Source organism: Myripristis murdjan, chromosome 7, assembly GCF_902150065.1.
Source record: "Myripristis murdjan chromosome 7, fMyrMur1.1, whole genome shotgun sequence".
Classification (NCBI taxonomy): Eukaryota; Metazoa; Chordata; class Actinopteri; order Holocentriformes; family Holocentridae; genus Myripristis; species Myripristis murdjan.
Genome location: NC_043986.1, coordinates 22,702,778 through 22,725,665, shown reverse-complemented (window position 1 = coordinate 22,725,665; position 22,888 = coordinate 22,702,778). Strand labels below are relative to the sequence as shown.

Below are 22,888 nucleotides of genomic sequence, written 5' to 3'. Positions count from 1 at the left end.
GTTCTTGGAAAGCCCAGCTAAGTTAAATGTGGCAGCTAATGTTGTGTGTTTGCTATTCAGACTACAGGGTCTTGTACTCAAAGCGTGTAATTAAGTGCTAAGTGCAAAAGATTGTAATGTTTTATATCAAGATTACTATTCATGAAAATGTCAGTCAAGTTTATACTTTTGTAATAAAGTGGCACTTTAAAAAAATATGGTTTATCTCATAGTCTCAGTTATTAAAAGCCCCTTAAATTGAAACAAACAAACAAAAAAAGCAGAATTCACCCTGAAATTTGCTGTGTAATCCTGACGACTTGCTTGCTCCTAACCACGGGCCTTGGCGTGAGCTAAACAGCAGCAAGACCATTTCTGGAGAGTAAAGCTCTGCCATCCACTACAAAGGGATCAAAGAGTAATCAGATTTTTTTTCTTTTAATTTAAACATTTTTCCTCTAATCTCAAAAGCTGCCAGTAGATTCATGTCTTCAGCTGATCCAAGACAAAGGTCATGAATGTGATCAAAGAAAACAGCTCTCATTTTTGGAAAGGAAAAAAAAAATCTTTAGCTCAAATTACATTATTGGCCACCTAAAGAAAAAAAGATCATTCCTATTACTCGGGTTAAATTAAGATTTTTTTTTTTTTTTGTAATAATTGTGGATATTTTGTTGTGAATTAACCAAACTACTTATATTAAGGTGTGGTGTTTCCCTCATATTCACACAATTCTTTTGTGTACAACCTCCCAACCTCATTTCACATGTGTGTGCTGTGCATGTGTGTCTGAGTGGCCTATCCATGTTTTCATCTGTGTGCAAGTGTGTGTGAGTGTGTGTCTGTGTGTGTGCGTGCGCGCGCGCATATGTGCGAGAGTAGTGGGGTCTGCGTCTGAGGAGCTGTGGAGAAAAAAAAATAGGTCACCCCTTAAAACAAAAAGCTTGCAGTCAACATCGCAACCGTCTGCTGAATTTTCATTGGCGGACTTGTCTCCATAGTAACAGGTTAACCTTGAGGCAGTAGTCACATGGGCAAGCAAGTCTTTTGCTGTCTTGGAGAATACAGCATGCATCGCATGACATCCGTGATCACAGTGTCACCCGCTCTGCGAGGGGCCATCGCACAAAGAGAGAGATCAGCCCAAAACACAGCTGTCAGCCCGGGTGCCAAGTGCAATCTAGGTGTGAAGATGATACAACATTCACAGCTTATGTGATGTGTTAATCGTATTGCACAGAGTGGAGAGCATGAATGAGTGAATAAATATGTGAATGAGAGGCTCAAATTCATTGAAGGTACACGGATGGTGAAAAAGGCAAAGTATAAATTAGAGGAAAAAGCTTTGGACGGTGCAAAAAGGTCACACATAATATTACTATCAAGCATTATCTGCTCTCAGGGATCAGGGGTAGAAAGGAGCAGGGAGGCTTGTTATGGTGTTTGGAATAAACAACATAAAATGAACAGCAAACTGGACAGATTGAGCTGAACGTGCTCTCTCGCCCTCTCAACCCCAAAGAGTTTCTTTGTGTTTGAGCCTGAATGTTAACACACCATATCATTAATCATGTTGCATCCTGTGCAGGCCACTGTTGCATCATAAGCTGCAGAGATGTTTTGGTTGATGTTAAAGTCCCTCTTCACCATATTTGATACAATTTTTTTTTTTAAGCAAATTCCTCTTGTGTGATGGAAGTGACTCGTGCGGGTGTCTCCTCTCTACTGTACAGAGCCACCGATTTACGGAACGGACATACTGTAAATCACCCTGCAAACAGCTAAATGTGAGCTATACTGACCCCTTTAGGCCGTAAAGAGCATCACAAGAAAAGAGAACCAGCAGGGCAGAAGTGTGACACAAATATTCACTACTAATCCTCGTTGTAGTCCTGATATGTGCTTCAGACCTCACTGATCAGCCCAGACATGCAATCAATACGCTGTTAATTATCCTGTTAAGAGGGAGCAGAGAATTCAAAGTTGAATCTGAGCTATACAAAGCTAAATGTGCAAGTCTGTGTTTTATATCCTGATGTCACCTCTTTGATTCTGTGGCACGATTCTCTTCAGAAAGACAACGTAACGCCTCTTTCATACATGTTTAATATAAAACTTCTGACAGCTACGCTACCTGAGGTGAGAGTTATACACAATACACATATAAAACAGCAGCGTTGGGTGTGACTGCATTTACCTCGCCACATATTTTAGATAAAGCCATGTGTAAGGTTGTTATTGCCTTGCTGTAACTCACAGGTGACGGCACATTTTCAGCTCCATGAACCCCTGAATAAAAAAACATTTTTGTTGAGCAGTCGCTTGTAGAAATAGAACAAAATAGCCTTCATGCATCCGGTTCAGTGGAAACTAATCTGTAGCATTAGAGTAGAAAATTCCAGATACAGTACATACAAGTAAATATAACGTTTCTCTTTTTGCCCCAGGAGGGGGATTTACAGTAATAGTATGGTAATTTTCAAGTAAGTTTTCCACACAGCGTCACTGATGTGTGTGTATCAACACGACAGCTGCTCGTGGTCCTCGTTGTCACTCCAGTTGTCAGATCCGTCTGTCCCGAAGTATCGGTCTCCGAAGTCCCCTGAAAGCACGAGAAACACACAGCAGTGCAGTCACTTACAGCTACTCTGTATAACTGGGTCACAAGTTGAAGAATTTAGTTAAAAACTGTGTTGTGACTACACATTAGCGATTTCCAAGGTTGGATGTTTTTCCTTTAGAAGATTTGAATGTGAGGGTTGTTGCTGACAACTTTTTCTAAAACATTACCTACCATTCTTCTTTTGTGATATATACATATATAAATAGATTTATTCAGCAATAAGTTATTTTTTGCTCTGCGTCAATACTAGCCTGGTAACAAAATGTGCTGTTTTGTGTGTTAATCAAAACATGATGTGAGCAGCTGTTAGTTAGGTATATCCTCCATACTTGTGATCAGCACTGACATTAAGTTCAAATTTAAAGTGAAACAAGAACAAAATTAGAATGTTATACGACATGAAATGAAAGATCTCAACTTAAAACATTTCCTTTAATCTTCTGCACAAACCGTGCACCCTTTTTTCTCGTGCATAAACCACAAACCATCCACCCCAAACTGTGCACACAGAAAAGGGTGGTACACTGTTACACATTACAGAAAATCCTACACCCACAGTCCAAAGTGCCCATTAACTTGTACATGTTATTTAGACTTTATCCATCAGAGATGATTAGACAAATTATTCGTGGAAAGTGGAGAGGCTCGCTAAGAACAGTAAGTCCATCTTTGAACAAAACGGGAGAGTGATTAGTAACATAAGCATTCTGATTTGACAGAGCTGTGATACAGAAGAAGCAGTATGTTACGACTTACCAATCCCAGGAACGACATGTAAAAAATCATCCAGGCTCTTGTCCACGGCGGTGGTGATGATTTTGACCTGGGGGAAGGCGTAGGCCACAGAGTGCACCCCGAGCTCTGCCATGAGCAGCGACACCAGCACGATCTTATCCTCCTGCACCTCGTGATCCTGCACAAGCAGACACACTGGCTGAATAGTAAGGAGAGAAATCATTTTACACCCCTTTCTTAAGGTGAAGTGACACTGCTGACTCAACCTCACCAGGAAAAAAAGGAGACTTTGAGTGCTAAGTTGATTCACACAGATGAAGATAATTAAAAAACAGGTGACCGTCCAAGAGGGGCGCTGTCCCTATTACTGTCAGACTGGAGAACAGGCGTGTTAATCTGCACCCACCAACAGGACCCGCACTGCCATCATGGCAGCAGCGCCAGTGGAGACGGTGCTGTCCATTAGGATGACATGATCTTCACTGATGTCTTTGGGCAGACGCAGGTAATGCAGCTGGAAAGGCCAGAGAGGAGGAGACGGGTTACCATGGTTACAAAAGCAGGAAGGGGCAATTCTAGTTACCAAGGAGACACACACCATGTGGAAGAATAAAACAAGGGGGAAAAAAAAAAATCAAAACAATGTTGTTGTTTTTTTCATGTGATTCCCAAGACACGACGCAGCATTATCTGAAGTCGAAGCTAGTTAGCAGAGAGATGTAAACATGCCTGGTCACAGTCATATATCTACCTCTGGTTCTCCTGAGTCGAGGTTAGTCTGGATCAGGATCTTGCCGATGCGGACATCCTTGCACACGGCCCTCAGCGCTGGCTCCATGGTCTCCCCGGCCCGCAGGATAGACACTCCGGTGATCTGCAGATAGATGGCATGTGGGTGTGCTGACAGAAACCTCCAGGCCACGCTGGAGTGTAACTTGCCAAGACCTTAAAAAGCAGAATCCCACTCACCCCTTTCCCCTTGTAAGTGCGGCCCTCATACTCCTGGCCTTGTGGAGTCTGAACTACGCACGGCTGTAGCAGGAAAGAAAGGCTTAGATCTACTTTTTCTGAGCATATCATTATGTTATTACAGTAATTTCACTTGCACTGAGGAATTTTAATGGAACGTCTGCTCACTTGAGATGGCAGAAAGGTTAGCGCGTGTTCTATGAGAAGCCGCATTAATCTCTTTGAGTAGAAGATGAACTCGTCTCGACTGGTTTCCTTATTCCTGTGTTGGAGAACAGGCAGTTAGATTGCTGTGAAAAGGGTTTGCTCGATGAATAGGAGAAAAATTTATGCCTGAGGCCAGATCGGTGGTGTCTACCTGATGATGGTGTGCAGGCCCCTGACCTGCGGCGTGCTCTCCAACACACTGAGCGTCTGAGGCAGCGGCTGCGTCTGCTGGGCAGAGGCCAGCACCGCCCTGGGACCGAAGAGGGGGGAAAGTTGTTCAGGTCTCAAAGTTTGGCCGGGCTACATGGCCTAGTTCTACAACATTATTCTTATACATTGTAGGAGAAAGGGGTTAGACCTTGATAAAAATAGCAGGTTGATTTCTAGCTCTGATATAGTCTTTAGCAGATACCACAATGTGTCAAGGTGAAATAGCAGAATGTACATGGCACTGACACAAAACCTCCAGTGATGGACTTGGAAAGAAAAGGGGAGAAAGTAAAGGTGACACACATATGAGCGTACCTGACGCTGAGCTCACGCTGCATAGGAGGAGGGCAAGAGAGAGAGACAACAAGATGATGGAGAAAATACAAATTCTGAGACAGATTTGGACTCAGTTATGCCAAAGTGGGAGTGACGAAAAGCTGAAAGTAGCTGAATGAGAAGCTCTGGTTTCCTTTTAATCTGTTTAATATATTTTATTCAACAGACACTTATAAAATCCCTCTGGCAGAAATGTAAGTGTTTGCTAAGGGAAAGGTGTGTAAAATCGGCTCTGCAGGGTACAGCTTTCTGCCACAAGGTGGCGCCATGCTCCAATGAACTATCAGTGTTGCCATCACTCACCTCCTCCAGCTGGCTGTGAACATGCTGGACTATCAGATCGATGGCCACCATGTTGCCTCCACCTCAGAGACAGAGACACCGCAGGAAAAGTAAACACTGCTGCCATATTCTTTAAGACATGGTGAACAAAATCTTTTCAGGATTCAGATTGAAACGCTGCTGTCTCACCTCTCGGCACAACAATATCGGCCAGTCTCATGGCTGGCTCAATGTACTGCTCGAAGGCCGGCTTCACAAACTTGTTGTACTGCTTAATGACCCCCTCGATGTCCCGTCCGCGCTCTGTGATGTCCCTGCGGAGTCGCCGGACCAGCCGGATGTCTGAGTCTGTGTCCACAAAGATCTTCATATCCAGCAGCTGCAGGCAAGAGGAACAAATACTCACGGCGAGTTCATTCTACAGAGAAGCTGCTGATCAAACACTACCTGGACGTGATAACTAACTTCTTTCTTGTCTTCCACATGTAACACTCAGAAAACCCCCCCACAATTTTTCAAAAACATTTTAAAAGCTGCCATAATTAAAGACTACCTTACCTGAAGAAGCTCTTTGTCTGCAAAAGACATAATACCTTCAAATATGATCACACTGGCACCGTACACATTTTTCTGTAAAAAAGAGGAGAGAAAGTAGAGAGTCTTCAAAGCAGGAAAGCACTGCAAAAGCTGTTTCATGGACAGTCAGTCATTTGCAAGCAGTTAAGCAGCGTGTGTGACTTTGGGAAGCAAATTTGAACATGTGTAAAGTAAAATAAGTAAAAAATAAAATGTCCCCTGCAAGTAAATATGTGGTCATAAACTGTTTGATTATAGCTGTCCTATATTCCACATATTAACAACTACTGTGTTTACTGCTGATTCACTTTTTCAATTTGTGATACAACTGGAAATAAGTTCTAAGAAAATGATTATTATATAGGCCATTGTTTTCCTTTCCAAAGCGGTACACCTTTAATCTTAAACAAATAGCCGATTACAACTGAGAAAAGCATTTTCTTTTAGAAGCAACTTGTTGTGGTAAAACATCACTCACCCAGTCTTTCTGTCTTCGATGCGTGGTGAAATCATACACAGGGATCTTCACACTCTTGCCCTGCTTCAGCTTTCGTAGTGTGGCGACCAGCAGCTCAAAGTCAAAAGCGCCAGGATGATCGAAGTTGTAGTCGTTACTCGCTGCCAGGGCCTGCTCCTCAGGAGAGAGCACCTGTAAAACACAGGAGGCCAAACTCAGATCTGCAGCTATAATGCAGCAATGTCCTTTGAAGCAACAATAAAAACACCAAGGTCAGTAATAATCACAACATGATCTAAATCCCCCCATTTTCCGCACAATTTAATAGGATTATTATATCGATCAATTTACTAATGATAACTGGGCTTTATCTTTCTGTCTATATAAATGCATTAGTTTATAGTTTGTCTTGAAGTGTATGTACATTCATTTGCAGATTATTTATCCCTCTTGCATGTGTGCTGCTCCCTGCATTTCTATAAAAAGCCAGAAGCAAGTTAGGCAGGGATTACCTTTTCAATCAAGAGGGACAATCCATGACCCGTGTGATTACTGCCGTTAACACCGAGGGATTCTGGGTAGGCCCATTCAGATCACAGCATTAAAGGTGGACATTAATACACTTAACAGTGCTCCTTTTTAATGCCAGAGCCTGTTAACAGTTGAAACTGTGGTAGGTGTAACAATTATAAACATACTGTTGAGATGTTATGATAAAACCCTAAATTAAATCCTAAATTATGCTTTTAATCCCCAGTATTAATTTAGACTGTCTTCCTACAGTTAATCCCCAGATAATGGATAATTGCTAAATAAAAATCTAGTTAAAATAGGAGAACACTTAGCAAAAATAACTGTAAAAAGCTTGTATATCTCGCCTTGTAGAAAGAATCCATAGACAACAGCACAACCCATGGCACATCCAGAGCTTCAATGATCTTATTGGCCACGGTGGTCTTCCCTGAGGCGCTGCCCCCACACAACCCTGCAGATCCAAACAGCATTTCAATGCTTCATTATGTGTGTTTTTCAGAGTGTGTCTAATTTTGTCTAGAGGTATGCACTTGTGATAGCAGTAAAGTGTTTATGGGTATAATAAGATAGCACAGGACAAAAGGACAGGTTGTGCAGCACGAAGCCGCAACAGCAACTTGACATGAAGGTAGTAAATATAGTCTGACAAAACAGACAAAAGGCCTCAGTGGAGCAATATCATCCATGACTCGCTGACATACCGATGACAAAGGCCTCCTTTGACTGGGCGCCATGCTCGTCATACCAGGGCGGTCGGCCCGCAGTATATATGGTGCGCGTGCCTGTGCGGAGCAGGGGAGGCTCTGTTTTACTCAAGGAGGTAGCGCTCTTCCTTCGAGGGGCCCCAAGGGGGGGCAGGAGCCGGTCCAACGAGTCCTCCCCGCTGCCGCTGCAAAACAGCAAACAGAGCAGGGGCAGGCTGCAGCATGAACACAGAGATGAGCTCAGAGCGCAGTGTGTTTCATCAGTCTATGGTTTAAACACAGCTTTGTCAGACCTTCCTGTCAATAGCAATTAACGTCCCTCATTCATAAAAATCAATAAGACGCAATTACAATGTGTTGATGGATATGCGTGCATTGAAAAACAGGGGAAACAATGTGTTTCACACTTTTCTGGCAGACAGAGTGAAGTCTGCATAACAAAAATAATAATAATGAAACCACATTTTATTTGCTGCACCTTTCAAAACAGTTACAAAGTGCTTTACAACAGCAAAATAAAGGGCAGAATACAATAAAATGACAATATAAAGAGAAAATAAAAGTAAAAGTAAACAAAAATAGAGTATATGAGAGTGAAATAAAAAAAATCATTAGACATACACAGCAAACAATTCATGAATTGAAAGAGCATTTAAAATAGTGCATTTTTAAAAGATTTAAAAAAGGACAAGGATGTAGTCGGTCTAGCTCTTGAATCACAAAAACAGACCCACGGGAGGATTTCAGGCTACACTTAGGCTCAAATGGGATTAAACATTCAGTGATATAGTCTTGGGCCAGTTAAAATCTTAAAACTGACAGTAAAACACACAGGTAGCCAGTGTAATGAAGCTAAAATTGGGGTTATATGTACTCTTTTATTAGAATTAGTGAGGAGTCTGGCACTGGATTTTATATTAATTGAAGTCAGGAAAGGCTGTGTTTGCTTAAATGCCTAAATGGCTAAATGAGATGTGAAGAATGCATTAATGACAGTTTCCAGGTTCTTGGGAAACAGGAAAGTCTTGTTCTTGGAGATTCTGTGTAACTGGATAAAACAAGACTGGATAATTATTTTAACATGCTGACTGAAATTAAGATCATTATCAAGCAGCAAGAGGTGATACTGGTGGAGAGTGAGCCAAACTGTGATGAGATGTGATCATGAGTGGTGTCTGGGCCCATGATAATGACTTTGGATTTGTCTGTATCCAGTTGGAAGAAATTATTAAAAGTGGAGAATGATTGACCGATTGTTACTGGTGGGGCCGAAAGAGAAATAAAGGTGTTTGTCATCAGCGTAAAAATAGGAACTAATATTGTGTCTGCAGACTGCACGTGTCTTAGTGGTAACATGTAAATAGAGAAAAGCAGGGGGCCAATGACTGACCCTTGAGGCACTCCAGAAAACAAAGATTCTGCAGAGGCAATCACCAATATCAACACTAAATGTCCTGTTTCGGAGACACAAGTAAAACCAGGGGTGTAGAAATAGTGCCAGAGAAGTCAACCCATTTTTTAAGATGCTCATTTAAAATTGAATGATCTCCGGTATCAAAGGCTGTGGTGAGATCTAACAGAATTAAAACAGATGAGCGTCCAGAGTCAGCTACTAAAAGCAGATCATTGAGCACTTTGAGGAGTGCTGTCTCAGTGTGCTATGTGCTAACAAGGAGCCCTGCAGTAAACAACAAAGCATCAAGACGCAGAGCAGTTTCAAGTATGCCAAAATCATAGAGCCAAAGATGAAACAGCTGTATACATCTTGGCTCAGTTTCACAAGTGCTTCGGCGCTGTGAGATGATCCTTGTCCTGAGTTTCTCTGTTGCACAGCAGGCTGTTCATCGGCTATGCTATGAGGTCAGACCAAACTCTGTTATGTCATCCTCTTTATCCTCTCTGTTTTTCCTGTTACTCTGTTTATTGTTAAGTAAGACAAACCTACAATTAATTCTCAAAATACAATTTCTGTAATCTTAGGTTTGTAATGAACGACAGATCATATTAAAACTACTGTGCGATACTTTTCCCAGCACATCATGGTTAAAATTAGGATCTCACGCCCTTGTTTACTATAAAGATGGACTGAAATGTAAGATTATCTTTTACATCATACTCTCTGGGGACGCATTTAGAGACTACTGTATTCCCGCTATTCGTAATTAGAAATCAAATCAGTTGGCCTGATAGTTTCTTTATCTGATGCAGAATTACACCACACACACACACACACACACACACACACACACACACACACACACACACGCACACAACACAAATGAGCGAGATGTTGAAAATGTTTTGCATATTCCACCGATGCAACTTCAATAGCATATTCACTAATGACACACCACAGGCAACCCTAAGAGACCAAACACAAGCTATAAACATGCAGGCTCACGCTCCCCAGCCAGTGCAGCCCCTCCAAAATCCCTGCAAACTAACCTAGATCCAGCTGAACTTCCTCTGACCTCACAACAACCCCTTATTCAGAGCCTCTGTGACTATTTATAGCCCCAAATGTTCACACAGCACTCATGATACATGCATTTCTATGGGCACATGTAAAGCTTCAGTATCTCTGCCACAAACCAGTACAAGCAATAAAATATTAGCAGAAACACCACAGGTATTGTAGTGACTTACCTGCGGTCAGGCCTCAGGGACCAACAGCCTGAAATTCTCGGTCCAGTGCAGTCAAGCAGAGTCATATCTGCCTCTGAAAATGACCTGCTGGCCTCCAGCTTGCCTATCACAAGTGGTAATACCCACACAACAGCAAGTAACTCTCACCACTATAACACTGAATGAGGCTGGCAAATGTGTGTCACTGACAGGTCAGCCCTGTTTACAGCTCTGCCTCTCAGGTTTGTCCAGACATCTTTACAAGAGCAGACTAATGGCAAAAGAGCATCTGAAATGATCATGTATCTGTACTTTCTGACACTCACAAGCTGCTCTTTCCCAGTCCTCTCTCTCCTTTCTTTCTGTCCACCGCTTTGTGTGTATGTCTGTGTAGGTGTGTGAGAGAGGGAGGCTAAGAGGATCACTGTTAACCCTGGTGGCAAAGAGCTGTTTGGCTGGTATTAATAGAGACACCTGTGAGCAAAGGGGACGCCAGGGACGTCTCCTGCTGACCTGCCTCCTAATTCACTGCTCACACAAACAGGGCAACACATAACCATGCATAACCAGAAGGAGCACCTAGATGCTGGGCAGTCAGATGATGGAAACTGTGTCCTATTTGCAAATGCATGAAAAGCCAATGCTTATTTTAATATAAGCTCGGTACTGATCCTCATTTGCATCCCTAAAACAGCACTAATACACATGTTGGAAGAGCGCCATTCAGATACCAGGGGAACTATAGGAATATTATGAAATATTATAGCGACAACAGAAAAGATAAATAAACACCACCAACGTGGTTGGGTCATAATAATCACCACTAAGTGCCACAGACTCACTACAAGCCACTAGAGGAATACTGTAGGAGTACCATACGGTTATTATAGGGATCTCGTGATGTCTCGTTAGGGCGCCTGTGACGCACGGCTCTGTCAGCGGCTCACCTACTTCTGGAAACCCTCGTGTTTCAGGAAATTGAATAAACCTACATCCACCATCCTGCATCCTGTGACTGCCGTACACTCAGTGCATCTGAACAGGCAGGGATTGTAGTTTAATTTGATCACATAAAAGCCGAAACACTGTCGGATGTCTGCGCTCTGGGTGAGCGGCGGCGGAGGAGGAGGAGGGGGAGGGGGAGGGGGTGGCCGTGGTTACGTTACAAGATCACCATGCCGTGACCGAATCGCTGAGGAAGAATAAGAATCACAGTGCGTTTCATTTCAGTGCAATAAAGGGCGCAAACGGAAAGCGAAAGTCTCATATTGTAATGTACCTGTCCGAGCGGGACGACATTTTTTTCCCGCACTCCGTTTCCATGGGGATCTTGCGACCTCGGAGTCGGTACCGGCTGCTCAAAGCCATGGATGGAATCCTCATCATCCCCGCTGAGGGATTATGGGTAACGTAGTTTATCACGTGTCCCTAACCATAGCTTTCTTTTCAATATCAGTAATAATAATAATCGTGATACTGCACACTGGTACATTGGTGGTAATAATAATAATAATAATAATAATAATAATATCCTGTTTTAATTCATAGTTATTTTTTTTTTTTTGCCCGACTTAAAAAAATGCATCTGTAATTGAAAGAAGCAGAGACCGAAAGAAACAGAGATACTTTATGATAGTACATAACAGATTAGATCAATAAATCGAACAAACAGATTATCATAATGCATTTCCATCACAGTTCATGGGCTATAAAGTCAGTCCATAAAGATTTGTTTGTTATGCTGGAATGAACAGCTGCCAGCTTCCGCTCTCCAATGTTTTTCCAGATATTAGTCATAGTAAAAATGTCTTTGACCCTGTAGGTCCCAAAGAAGTGATTCACATTTCAGTTTTTTTGCTCATCCAGATTCAAAGAAAATATCCAATGATTCCATGGCATCCACCGCTCCCACCAGGACATCAAGTGGCTATGATATGTTGCCAAATGAACCTATGAATGACAAAAGATTTAATTTTAATACTTTTTCATAACATTGAAAGGCATTAAGGGAGAATGAGAATGGAGTTAGTTACTTTCATACATAGAAAACATAAAATGCATTTACACACACATTAACCCTGCACACATGTACACAGCCCTGACCTCGGCTGAGCAGCTGCAGGTTGCGTCCCTCCTCCTGCACCTGAAGCTGCAGCACCTGTTGCAGCAGCTCCTGCCGAAGTGTCTCTTGCACCAAACCCATCCTCTCCAGCTTCTCCCCGTTCAGACGCAGCAGTGCACGACCTGGCAGGTGAAAGAAGAGGGAGAAAAGAGTTGTTCTAAATAACAAATATATGGAATAAAGCTGCTGCATAATAGTTTTGCCTCATGGCCTCATATACTTATATTCTGTGGGCAGAGTGACCTGTGATGGCGTGGTGTGAGAAAGCCTCTACGTAGGTTAGGTAGTTGTGTGGACAGTGTTTCTTCAACCATTTACAAACATCTTGCTGCGACCACAGCACCACAGGACGGATCAGGCTGGGCTGGGTCGGGCTTGTGTGGTATATCCCGTAGTTGTCACTTGAACGATACTGCAGCCGGACAGACAGATACACACGGAGACACATAAGACAAATACAGAAAAAGACTGAGCGAAAGAACGAGAGACCCCGGACATGAATTAAAACTGACATCAGCTTGTCCTCCTGTGTCCATATCGCCTGCCTGGCCCTGTATGTGACTGCTACTGCGTGGCTGAGCATCCCACATCCATTAAGTAATCTGATCAGACACCCAGGGGTGTTTCTGCAGGGAAGCAGCCTCCTCACAAACCATGATGAAAGCCGGGCCTGTGTGCGCACACACTGTAAGTGGCTTCTCTTTACGTGGTGCATAATCTCTGCCACCACTGCAGCTTGGCTAAACTTTTGCTACAGAAGTGCCAAGCACCTTATACTGGGCCTCATGCTGGACACAGATACTGTACAGACACACACACACACACACACACACACACACACACACACACACACACACACACACACAGTAATCATCAAGAAGTGACTTCTAGGAGAGCAAAAGCATGGTTTAAGTTCATTAAATGGAGATGAATGGAGGTGTGTGTGTGTGTGTGTGTGTGTGTGTGTGTGTGTGTGCCTTCCGTTAATGACAGCGGGGAGTGTGAATCATCCTCGGTAGTGATAGTTATTATGATAACCTATCGCTACAAAGTGAAGAGGGACGATCATGGCTGTATGTGTGTGCAGATCAAACACTCTGTGTAGATGTGAACTGGAGGATCAGCGAACACGCAGCAGCTCCCTACAACAGCAGCGGAACAGACCGGGGAGCATGTAGGCCAGTTTGATCATGAGATCCAATTTTTTAATCTTATGGATGTACAGGACGTACGACTGTGGAGGACTTATCAGATGAGGCCTTTGATCATTCATTCACTTTTAAAAATTCACTGAGCTCAGCGTTCGCTCTTTTCCAACTCACATAAGGGGCGTCAAAGAAAACTCCCTGTACGTTAAAGAGTCAGGGGTAAAAGTTCTGCTGGAGGTGCTGATGGGTCCTCCAAATAAGAAAGATAAGTTATTCTTGAAATAGATTTGTCCTTATATTTTTCCATTAGTGTATAATATAGCATCATGCCATTATGCATTTTAATAGGAATGAGAATCACTAGATACCCCATGATTTTATATTATCTCATTATTTAAGTCATGATATGATATTATTGCGATTTGAAACATTTTGCAATATGCTGAGTATTGTGATAACATGTATTGCAATATACTGAAATGTATTACTTTTTTTCAACTATAAATTATGTCCCCAAGGGAAAACTTTGTCAGCCTCTGTTTCATCTAATAAGATAAAGTTTTCATTCAGTGATTTTTATTGCAGTGAACTGGGATTGTCAAGCAGACAGACTGACCACCTCTGCCATAAAAACCTGTCATATATGTTGCATTGATTCTTGGCAATACAATATCGATACTAGCGTCTGTGTATCGATACAATATTGTGATACTATGTTGAATCATTTTTTTCCCCCACCCCTACATTTTAAAATGATAATTTAGCTTTTAAAGTAGAATGGAGGTTCTTTTTATAGTTTTGATATTGTTTAAATTTAAATAATAGTATTTTTCATTCACACAGTAAACCATTTAACAGCACCATTTAGTGAATGGTGCTGGCTGTTTTCCTACATGGTTTATTCCGTTAGTATGTTGATTTTTTGACATCCTAATTGGGCTTCTATATGGATGCTCAGTCAAGATCACACTATACGGCACTGGTGCTGTCCAGCCTTTGTGCTGCAAAAGTCATGAGCCACTTTTAAATGCAATGCCTTCCAACACTGTTTGTAACATGGGGAATATTTTCCTCAAAGTAAAGGCAAGGGTTTTTCAAAATGCAGTAACTTCCATGTGTTGCTTTCCAAGAGATAATCTGATGTGTTTGATGATTTGCTTCCACATGCTCACCTTTGCTACTAAGATCACAAGTGGGAAAGAAAATAATCTCCCAATGCATTTTCATAACAATAAGCAACAGAATATATTGTTGTGGTTTCCTCATTATACAAAGCACAGAAATGGTGGTGGGCAGATGATACAGAGACACACAGTAGTGATTGTTTATTCTCTTTGTGGCTTCTCTCAAGATCACATACCACACTTCCAAGCAGCTACAGTAGTGAGGAAACTGTGGAGGCATGATGGTGGTTACGAGCAGAACGTGCAGAAAAAAACATGGCTTAATTGGTCTCAGTTAAAATTAACCTGACAGAAACAGGAAATGCTATGGGAATTGTGGTGGAAAAAGTGTAAATACTGTACTCATGGTGCACTGCAGCATGGGCATAGCTTCCAAATATAAATCACTGATCAAGTTTATTTTTCCTGAAGACGGCGTAGACAAAAATACACTAACCACTGCAATATATGCATCCAAGAGCAGTGAAGCAAACAAAACAATGCATGCTACACAACACTGTTATCAGCCCAAGCCAGTTCTATGTTGGCAGCTTAAACTTTAGCTCACAACCCCCTTTAAAAGAGCCTTTCATGGGCTAGAGACAAAGGCACGGGAGCTGTGACGAGCCACCAAGGGCTTTAAAAGAAGCTCGTTCACAGCGCAAATGGATTGTCTCAGTTGATAGCATGGACTGTGTGAGCAGGCGTTTCACTATATCAGATAATAGAGGGAGAAGCATCGACAACAAAATGTAATTTATACTGGAACAGAACGTCTGCTGGTTTTTAAATGTGGCCACGTTTCACATAAAGAGATCTATGAAGCAGCTTTGCATAGTCCTGTATAACCTTGCTGGAGCAATCACAGTCCACATAGCATCCACCACAGGGTATCAAACTAAATACAGTTTCTTTCAGTTCTCAGTCTACAGACTTAGTGCTGCTGCAGGATACACAGTGTTGGAGGACCTGCGCTATTTAAAGCCATGCTAAAAGGCTGTTAGAGCCCACCAGCCCGCTGGGGAGAGAGCATCTTCCATTCTCTGCTAACAAAGTGCCCATTTGCAACAATAGATGGTGACCGGCCTGCATTTGTCAGAATATTAAATTTCTTCCAGACGCGCGCACACACACACACACACTTAGGTTCTGTGCAGAAATCTGAGAGCAGAGTTACGGCACTCCAGTCAAAAGCCTCTATGTGTGCTTTAAGGATGATATGACAACAGAGTTTTCATGTTTTTACAATTGGGCATATGATAAATTACCGTAACCTTGTTTTGTTTTGTCAGTGTCTGCAGTACATGTAAGACTACAGAGGTATTGATCAATGATAGTTGCTGCAAAGGGACCATGAATAATAAAAAAAAAAAATGTTAGAAATTGGGTCATGTGTTACTCAAGCAGACCAGACAAAGACATGCAGCAAATTACTTGTGTTTTTATTGTTTTTTTTTTTTTTTTTTTTTTTTTTTTTGGTTTAGTAAGTGGCTTAAATGATTTCTCACCACATCACTGTTATCACAATGATGATTATCACTTAAAAGGTACAGTATGTGTCAGAGGTGTGGACTCGAGTCACATGACTTGGACTCGAGTCAGACTCGAGTCATAAATTTGATGACTTTAGACTCGACTTGACAAAATGTAAAGAGACTTGCAACTCGACTTGGACTTTAACATCAAGGACTTGTGACTTCACTTGGACTTCAGCCTTTTGACTTGGAAAGACTCCCTACTTTCCCCAAAACACAAAGATTAAAAAGTATGTTATTAAGGAACGCTCTATCTCCCTCTGTGTATATGTGTGCGTCTGTGTGTTTGTGTCCGTGTGTGCTGTCGGCACAACATCCAATCAAATTAGTTCCACGTTGTTTGATCCGACAGTATCCATCCAATCAAATTGCAGGACAACCAATGAAGAAGAAGTGTCAAACTTGCCGTTACTTACTACTAGACCCCTCCATCCATAAATTTTGAATAATATAGTAATATTCAATGAAAGTGCAATGCAAGCGGTGCTAATTATAAATGTAAAATAGTGGGTTTTTAAGTGTTTAAAAGTTATGACCTCCCCCATGCCTCACAGTGGTTTGGTCCGCATCCTGCTGCCGGCAAAGCGGCAGCTCGGTAACTTTCAGTCCGTCAGCCTGAGAGGCAGCAGCCTGATGAGAACTAGCAAGAAAACCTCCTCAAGTGAAAGCCAGTGAGTCATTTATCACACCACCTGTTCACCAAGCACAAGGCTGGAATATGAAAAGCGATATTTTTCCCCTGCTTGGTCCAAAACCTGCCTCTTTCAGCTCACTGTTTAAGCTAACAGCTAATGATTGTTTACAAGCTGAAGCGAGTGCAGGACAGTGAGGGAGAGAGAGGACAGACCACAGGAGGAGCAAATACTGAGCTTTTTATTCTTTCAAAAAGTCTGTCAGGATAGTAATGTCAGAAATAGTTCATATTTTACTGATATTTTGAGTTTGTCTCAAGATAGATATCTATTTTTTTGCATTTTAAACTGCATTATTTTGTCGCATAGTTTCATTTCATTTTCTTATTTGATCTAAAAGGGACAGTGTACAGCTCAAACATATACTGTATGTCACTATTTGATGCCATATCTTGCTTTGTTTTTTGTTGACACTACAATAAATTTTTTCGAAGAATAGTTTGATGTAGTTGGATTATTCAAGGTATTTCCTGTAGTTTTAGAGCTTATTTTGAGTTTCTAGTTCTTGTAAAGCTACTTTGATGGACTGTAGTGGAAATAGAACAGTGAGTAAAGAAATTAGGATTGTTGTTTTTAATAGCATTATTTAACCCCCCCCGTAGCCACATATGAGTGAGGGGGTACTCGTGGTCTGACAAAAACGGCTCAGGGGGTACACAAGACAAAAAAGGTTGGGAAACACTGGTACAGAAGACCAGGGGTTCAATTCCCCATCCTGACTAACTGACATTACTACTTTAAATTATAATGTATTACTTTTTCAAAGTAACGTGGCCAACAGACAATGATAGATGAAATTTGACAGCAATGTCCACACTGCAACAGCAACGCAAAAATATGTGCATTAATAAGAGGATTTAAGAAAAGAAAAAAATAATCATAAAAATTACTTTCCCCAGTAATTGAATTACTCTTCTGCAGCAGTAATTGTAGTAATCAATAGTAATCAAAATTACTTTTTTACAGAAGTAACTGATAGCAACTGCACCGGCACCGCACGAGCTAAAAGGCAAAGAAACTTTCCAGGCTACAGCAGTGCACTGACATAGATTGTGAAACAAAGCGAAGAAGTGCCACTTCGCTCTATTTTCGCTGGCTAAAAGCAGCACACTGGCTTAGCTTGTCTATTCAGAGAAGAGGTATCACTTCGGCTTATTTTTCAATCTATGTTATCAAATGCATACTACTGCTGATTCACTGGTAGCTGAATTGTTAGGTCTGTTTGATAAGTAATTTACATTACTTACATTACTTAATTTACATTACCAGATGGTGATTCTGCTTTACAATTTGATTTTATGACTGCAGGATCAAAAAGGTTTTCCCAGGTAGTGTGTTTTGTTAAATTAGAAGACAGTAACAAAATAAGAATGGAGCATAAAAAACAAAAAAACAACACGTTTTTATAAATAAATACAGATTTTAAAAGCATACATGATATGTTTATTACTCTGTTGTTAAAAGGACTCGAAAGGACTTGAAACTCAAACTGTAGGACTTGGGACTTGACTTGAGACTTGTCAGTCTTGACTTGGGACTTGACTCGGGACTTGCCTGTCTTGACTTGGGACTTGACTCGGGACTTGAGGGCAAAGACTTGAGACTTACTTGTGACTTGCAAAACAATGACTTGGTCCCACCTCTGGTATGTGTAACCAGCTTGCTGTGGTTAAATGTATCCAGCTAAGGGCTCAAAAGGAACAGTTGTAGTTGCTGATTCAACCGTCTCAACAATGTTATTAGTTTTTGCCTACTGTCCAGCATTACCTTCCTTAATTAAGAGGAATCATGTGTAATAAGGTTTTGTAAGGTAACTGTGTTTTATCCAGGGGGGTAATGAAACCCTGAAAATACCCCACAGCATCAGTTTGTGCAGAGCTGGACATGTATTTGGTGTGGTGTGGCAGTACCTGCAGGGCCTCTGTGCCTGGCTGCTGCAGCAGCTTCACTGTTCTGCCTCCTGCTGTTTTCTGTCCACGCCCATCGTGCCAGGTTAGGTTCCCACCTGTCCGCCGACTCAGCTGGTGCCTGAAGTCCTCAGGCAGAGCCCTGTACTCCACAGCTGGCCTGCAGAAACTGAAGCTGGATGCAGCTGCAGAGATAATGAAAGTGGGAGGCATTTTATTTTGACAGATCTGATTATAACCACTGGCAATGCAGGACATGTTCTGATGAACTCCCTCATTCAACAGCAACTTGAAACTAAAAGCCAGTGCTGTATGTATGTAAGGGATTACCAGTGATTTGTAAGTCAACCTGGACAGCCTGTTGTTCAGTGATGATCTAATTATGAGGTGTTTTCCACTGGCAGGGCTCTAAACTGAGCTTCATGAGGCGACGTTCAAAGGTATTTCAATTTGGACAAGCTGTTAATTCCGTGAAGTTGACTTCCTACGACTATTTGGTGTAAAGCTTGTGGGTGAACGTCACAGCTGAGAGACAAGCCGCTTTTTCATCATTATGAGGGAGCCTGGAGGCACACATCCAAACCCACTCAACAGCAGGTGGCTTCCTAACATGCAGTAATGAAAGAAAGTGTGCAACTACAGTAAACACACCGTTACTGGTACAGAACCTGGCAGAGAGCCACAGGTCATTACTGATTCATGTGCCAGATTGAAAGGATTTTCTTACCATGTTTGAAGCAGTGTGCACAGCTGTGTGTGTGTGTGTGTGTGTGTGTGTGTGTGTGTGTGAGTTTGCGATGTTTATTTGAATATCTTAAATTAACTCCGAGTGCTTGATTGAAATGAGGACAGAATGAGATGCTTTTAAGATGGATGAGCATTTGAGGAGATAAAAACATGTCTTTAGACTCTCTACCTTGCTGTCATTCAACATTTCCTGTTGCAGACTCCCTGCTGAGACATTAAAGCTATCCTGCAAACCAGCAGCATGGATCACAGCTTTTTTTAAATTTTTATTTATTTATTTTTTTATTACAGATAAAAACTCTTTGGACAAAAAAATCTCTCCATGTTGTAAACATCACCAGAGTTTCAGCTTTTTTTTTTTTTTTAATTTAGGTGTAACTTAAGGACAAGCACACTGCAATGCTGTGTATCTGTATGTATGAAATCTCTCTTACACTGTAATTACTCCTCCAGGCTGCTGCTGTAAACAAGAATGTGCTCTTTTCCAGATTAAAGTAAAACCATTTGTCAGACTAGCGTTTTTTCCTCTTTTGGCCTGTGTAAACTCTGACACAGGGAAAAGTCGTCACTAACCACCACACAGAATAACCTGAAGCGCTGGAGATGAAAATGAGCAAAAGGTGAACAACACTCTTAATAAACACACTGCTGGCTGTCCAACTTGGCCAAGATATTGTTTATTTCATGGATGTATCTGTATCCTGTAGCATAAAGTCGGCTTTCGGGGGAGAAATTGATTAGGAATTGCTTTGAATCGATGCAGGAAACGTCAATAATCACAACAGTCCGGCAATGGTCAGTGGTGATACTTGTCCCCTCAAGGGCGCTGTCCGTTTCAGCACCAGGCCACTGTCCATCAACTGTATTGCACTGTAGCCTATGCCTGTTCCCTAAAATCTTCTATAATGTTCCTATAGGCGTCTGTGGTGTGTCTATGCTACTTAATATTGAGTTTAAAATTGTATATTATCGTTTAACCAAGCAGTGTTTTGTTGATCCTCATGGGTATTATCATTGGATTTTCTGCGCTGTAATTAGTAGCCTGTATTGTAGAGTTATGATGAAATATTTAGGCAAACTTAACAGACGCGACCACTCACAAACCTGGCAAACTGGTCTTGCAAATAAAACGACAGTCACTCATGCATGTCACAAGAAAAAAAAAGGATTTGTTTCAAAGAGAACTTAGTTTGATATATGATACTGTATACAGAGCATGCAATTTGACCCTCAATAGTCTGCCTACCGTCCACCGCCATGGCGCACAGCGTGTCCCGGTCCCGTGTCCTGGTCTAGAGGAAGTTTGCCATCCTCTCCGCTGACGGACGGGCTGCGAGTCCTCCGCTAACCACTTCTGTCTGCGCTGCGCTCCGGTCTGTTTACCGACAAACTTTGTGAGGCTCTGCCACAGCTGCTCCGTGGTATCTAGCGCCGGGAACAACGCTCCATGTCCTCTGTGGTGCTGATCAGCCTTCAGCCAGCCTCACCTCACCGCTGGCTTGTTGTGCCGCCGGTGTCGACAGGGTGAAGTTGCGTAAAGGCAGGCAGGAATGTCCTCAAGCTGCTGGCTGACTGGTTCTGCTGGTGCGGAGCTCTGTGTGTGTGTGTATGTGTGTGTGTGTGTGTGTGTATATATAAAGTGTGTGTGTGGTTTATCTGTGTCGTGAGAATCAGATGCGTGGCTTTTTCTCAAGAGCCTCCAAGAGCGCAGTGAGCTCAAAGTGCAGCCCCGGGCCCTGTAATTAACGCAGCCAGTGGAGACTTTGAAAACAGCCGGATGAAAAGCCTTCTCACCACTGCAACATTCACCATAAGGAATTCCCCTTTGCTTCTCCTAAAGAATGGGAGCTCTGTGCGTGCCGATGGGCAGTAGGCCATCTCTGTGATGGACCTCTTTGTGGAGTCTGGCCGGAGGAGCAGCAGGACATCACAGCAGATTTCACAGAGCGCCAGTCTTACCCCCTGCAACACACGGGCTGAGCTTGATATTGCTCAGCTGTAAGCACATTTTGTACTGCAATTTGGGAGAGCTGAGGGTAAAAAAAAAAAAAAGTTGGGTGGACTATGACCTCCAGTCAGAGATCATCATAACGCACACGACCACCAATATTATCAAAAATCACACACCATGAAAAGCATTTATTTATGGCCCACCCCCTCATCTTCCCCCATTCTATTTAACTAACATCACTATGATACAGCTTTATTTGAGGTATATAATAGACTACAATAGAACAGAATCTTATAGTCTACCAAGGTGGAAATTGTCTTTGGCTCCTCTGGCAGTACATAAAAAAATCATTCATATAATATCAATTCATGCTATAAGATATTTTAAAAAGCCTGAAAAATGTTCAGCTGACTTTATAGGTGGACTTAAGCCCTGCCTACCAGCCTTAGCTGCCTACAATAACAGCAGTGAGACGGTTTGGTCTGAAGGGTGTGGCCATGTCCCTTTAGGGTTTTGTAAACTCAGAGCTGACCAGAATGGATGTGAGGAAGAGCTGAGGTTTTCCTACTGCATCATGTGACTAATGTTTATGTGGAATGGCTGCACACTACATGAGAGTGTCTGTCACATCTTGTGCCACATCCTGCTACAGTCAGCGCCTGAATGATCTTTTCATTCACCACTGGTGGTTACTGCCTCAGCTGGCTCCGTAGCCCGAGTTTTCAAAACACTGGTCACAGAAAACCGCGTGGGATCACAAACACAGCCGCCGAATTCAAGTTTAATTGCCAGGAAGTGGGCAGGAGTATAATTTCTGCTGTTGTTTCTGAAAAAAAAGAAGAGGGAAAAAAAGAAACTGTGATTTGAGCATCGGGGCTTGTCTTCAACTTTAAGCATGGGCACATTTGGCCTGGTTAGAGCACTAAAAGATGAAAGGGACCCCTTGAATTAATAGTTCCACAGGAGAGAACATCAAAGAGCCTCATATATTAATAGTATACATTGGAGGTTTACGCTGAGCAGCAGCCTTTTGTTTTAATGTTTAACCAAGGAAGCCTTTTCCTCCCTCTCTCTCTCTCTCTCTCTCTCTCTCTCTCTCTCTCTCTCTCTCTCTCTCTCTCTCTCCTCTCTCTCTCCCTCTCTCTCCTTTTGGTCATTTCAGAATCATCCAGGGTTTGGTCAAGTGTCTGTCCATTCTATCAAGGTCTTTTTAGGCCAAAATATTAACTACTACATCACTTGGGCCAAGAGGGGGAGCTGATATTATTTACAAACTCCTTATTTAGTAACAACCACTCTATTCAATGTTTGCTGCTGATGATTTATTCATGAAAAGAGTGAAAGCATCTGGCTAGAAAAAGGAGAAGCTGTGGTGGCTCTGTGGTG

The 22,888-nt window shown here is 42.1% G+C and overlaps 2 protein-coding genes across 5 annotated transcripts; both read right to left on the bottom strand.

Moving 5' to 3' along the window:
- Nucleotides 1-401: 401 nt before the first annotated feature.
- uckl1a (uridine-cytidine kinase 1-like 1a) lies at nt 402-11,623 on the bottom strand. Of its 4 annotated transcripts, none has more exons than XM_030055911.1 (15): nt 11,517-11,623; nt 7,610-7,797; nt 7,253-7,359; nt 6,396-6,566; nt 5,900-5,971; nt 5,531-5,720; nt 5,363-5,424; nt 5,039-5,055; nt 4,665-4,763; nt 4,475-4,568; nt 4,307-4,369; nt 4,089-4,211; nt 3,744-3,851; nt 3,359-3,536; nt 402-2,581 (listed from the first exon to the last, which is right to left on the bottom strand). In XM_030055911.1, exons 1-15 carry the CDS (start codon nt 11,621-11,623, stop codon nt 2,499-2,501), a joined length of 1,662 nt encoding a protein of 553 aa, XP_029911771.1. In that variant the 3' UTR covers nt 402-2,498. The 4 variants fall into 4 exon arrangements, with proteins under 4 accessions (XP_029911771.1, XP_029911772.1, XP_029911773.1 ...); XM_030055912.1 differs by having other exon boundaries at nt 2,067-2,581; nt 3,359-3,515; XM_030055913.1 differs by lacking the exon at nt 11,517-11,623 and adding an exon at nt 10,259-11,343 and having other exon boundaries at nt 2,067-2,581.
- Nucleotides 11,624-11,851: 228 nt separating this feature from the next.
- Nucleotides 11,852-21,395, bottom strand: samd10a (sterile alpha motif domain containing 10a). Its single transcript, XM_030055995.1, has 5 exons — nt 20,798-21,395; nt 18,808-18,989; nt 12,603-12,771; nt 12,341-12,481; nt 11,852-12,187 (listed from the first exon to the last, which is right to left on the bottom strand). The coding sequence occupies exons 1-5, from the start codon at nt 20,808-20,810 to the stop codon at nt 12,165-12,167; spliced, it is 528 nt and encodes a 175-aa protein (XP_029911855.1). The 5' UTR covers nt 20,811-21,395; the 3' UTR covers nt 11,852-12,164.
- Between the last annotated feature and the right edge of the window lie 1,493 nt (nt 21,396-22,888).

What these genes read in the sequence shown, in the direction of transcription:
- uckl1a (XM_030055911.1), bottom strand. Translation starts at nt 11,623, where the DNA reads ATGATGAGGATTCCATCCATGGCTTTGAGCAGCCGGTACCGACTCCGA. An exon ending in GCACTTACAAGGGGAAAGGG is followed by an intron (nt 4,212 to 4,306) that starts GTGAGTGGGATT and finishes ATCTATCTGCAG; the next exon opens with ATCACCGGAGTGTCTATCCT. An exon ending in TCGACTCAGGAGAACCAGAG is followed by an intron (nt 3,852 to 4,088) that starts GTAGATATATGA and finishes TGGCCTTTCCAG; the next exon opens with CTGCATTACCTGCGTCTGCC.
- samd10a (XM_030055995.1), bottom strand. An exon ending in CAGGCACAGAGGCCCTGCAG is followed by an intron (nt 12,772 to 18,807) that starts GTACTGCCACAC and finishes GTCCGGCTGCAG; the next exon opens with TATCGTTCAAGTGACAACTA. An exon ending in CCTGCAGCTGCTCAGCCGAG is followed by an intron (nt 12,188 to 12,340) that starts GTCAGGGCTGTG and finishes TGTCATTCATAG; the next exon opens with GTTCATTTGGCAACATATCA.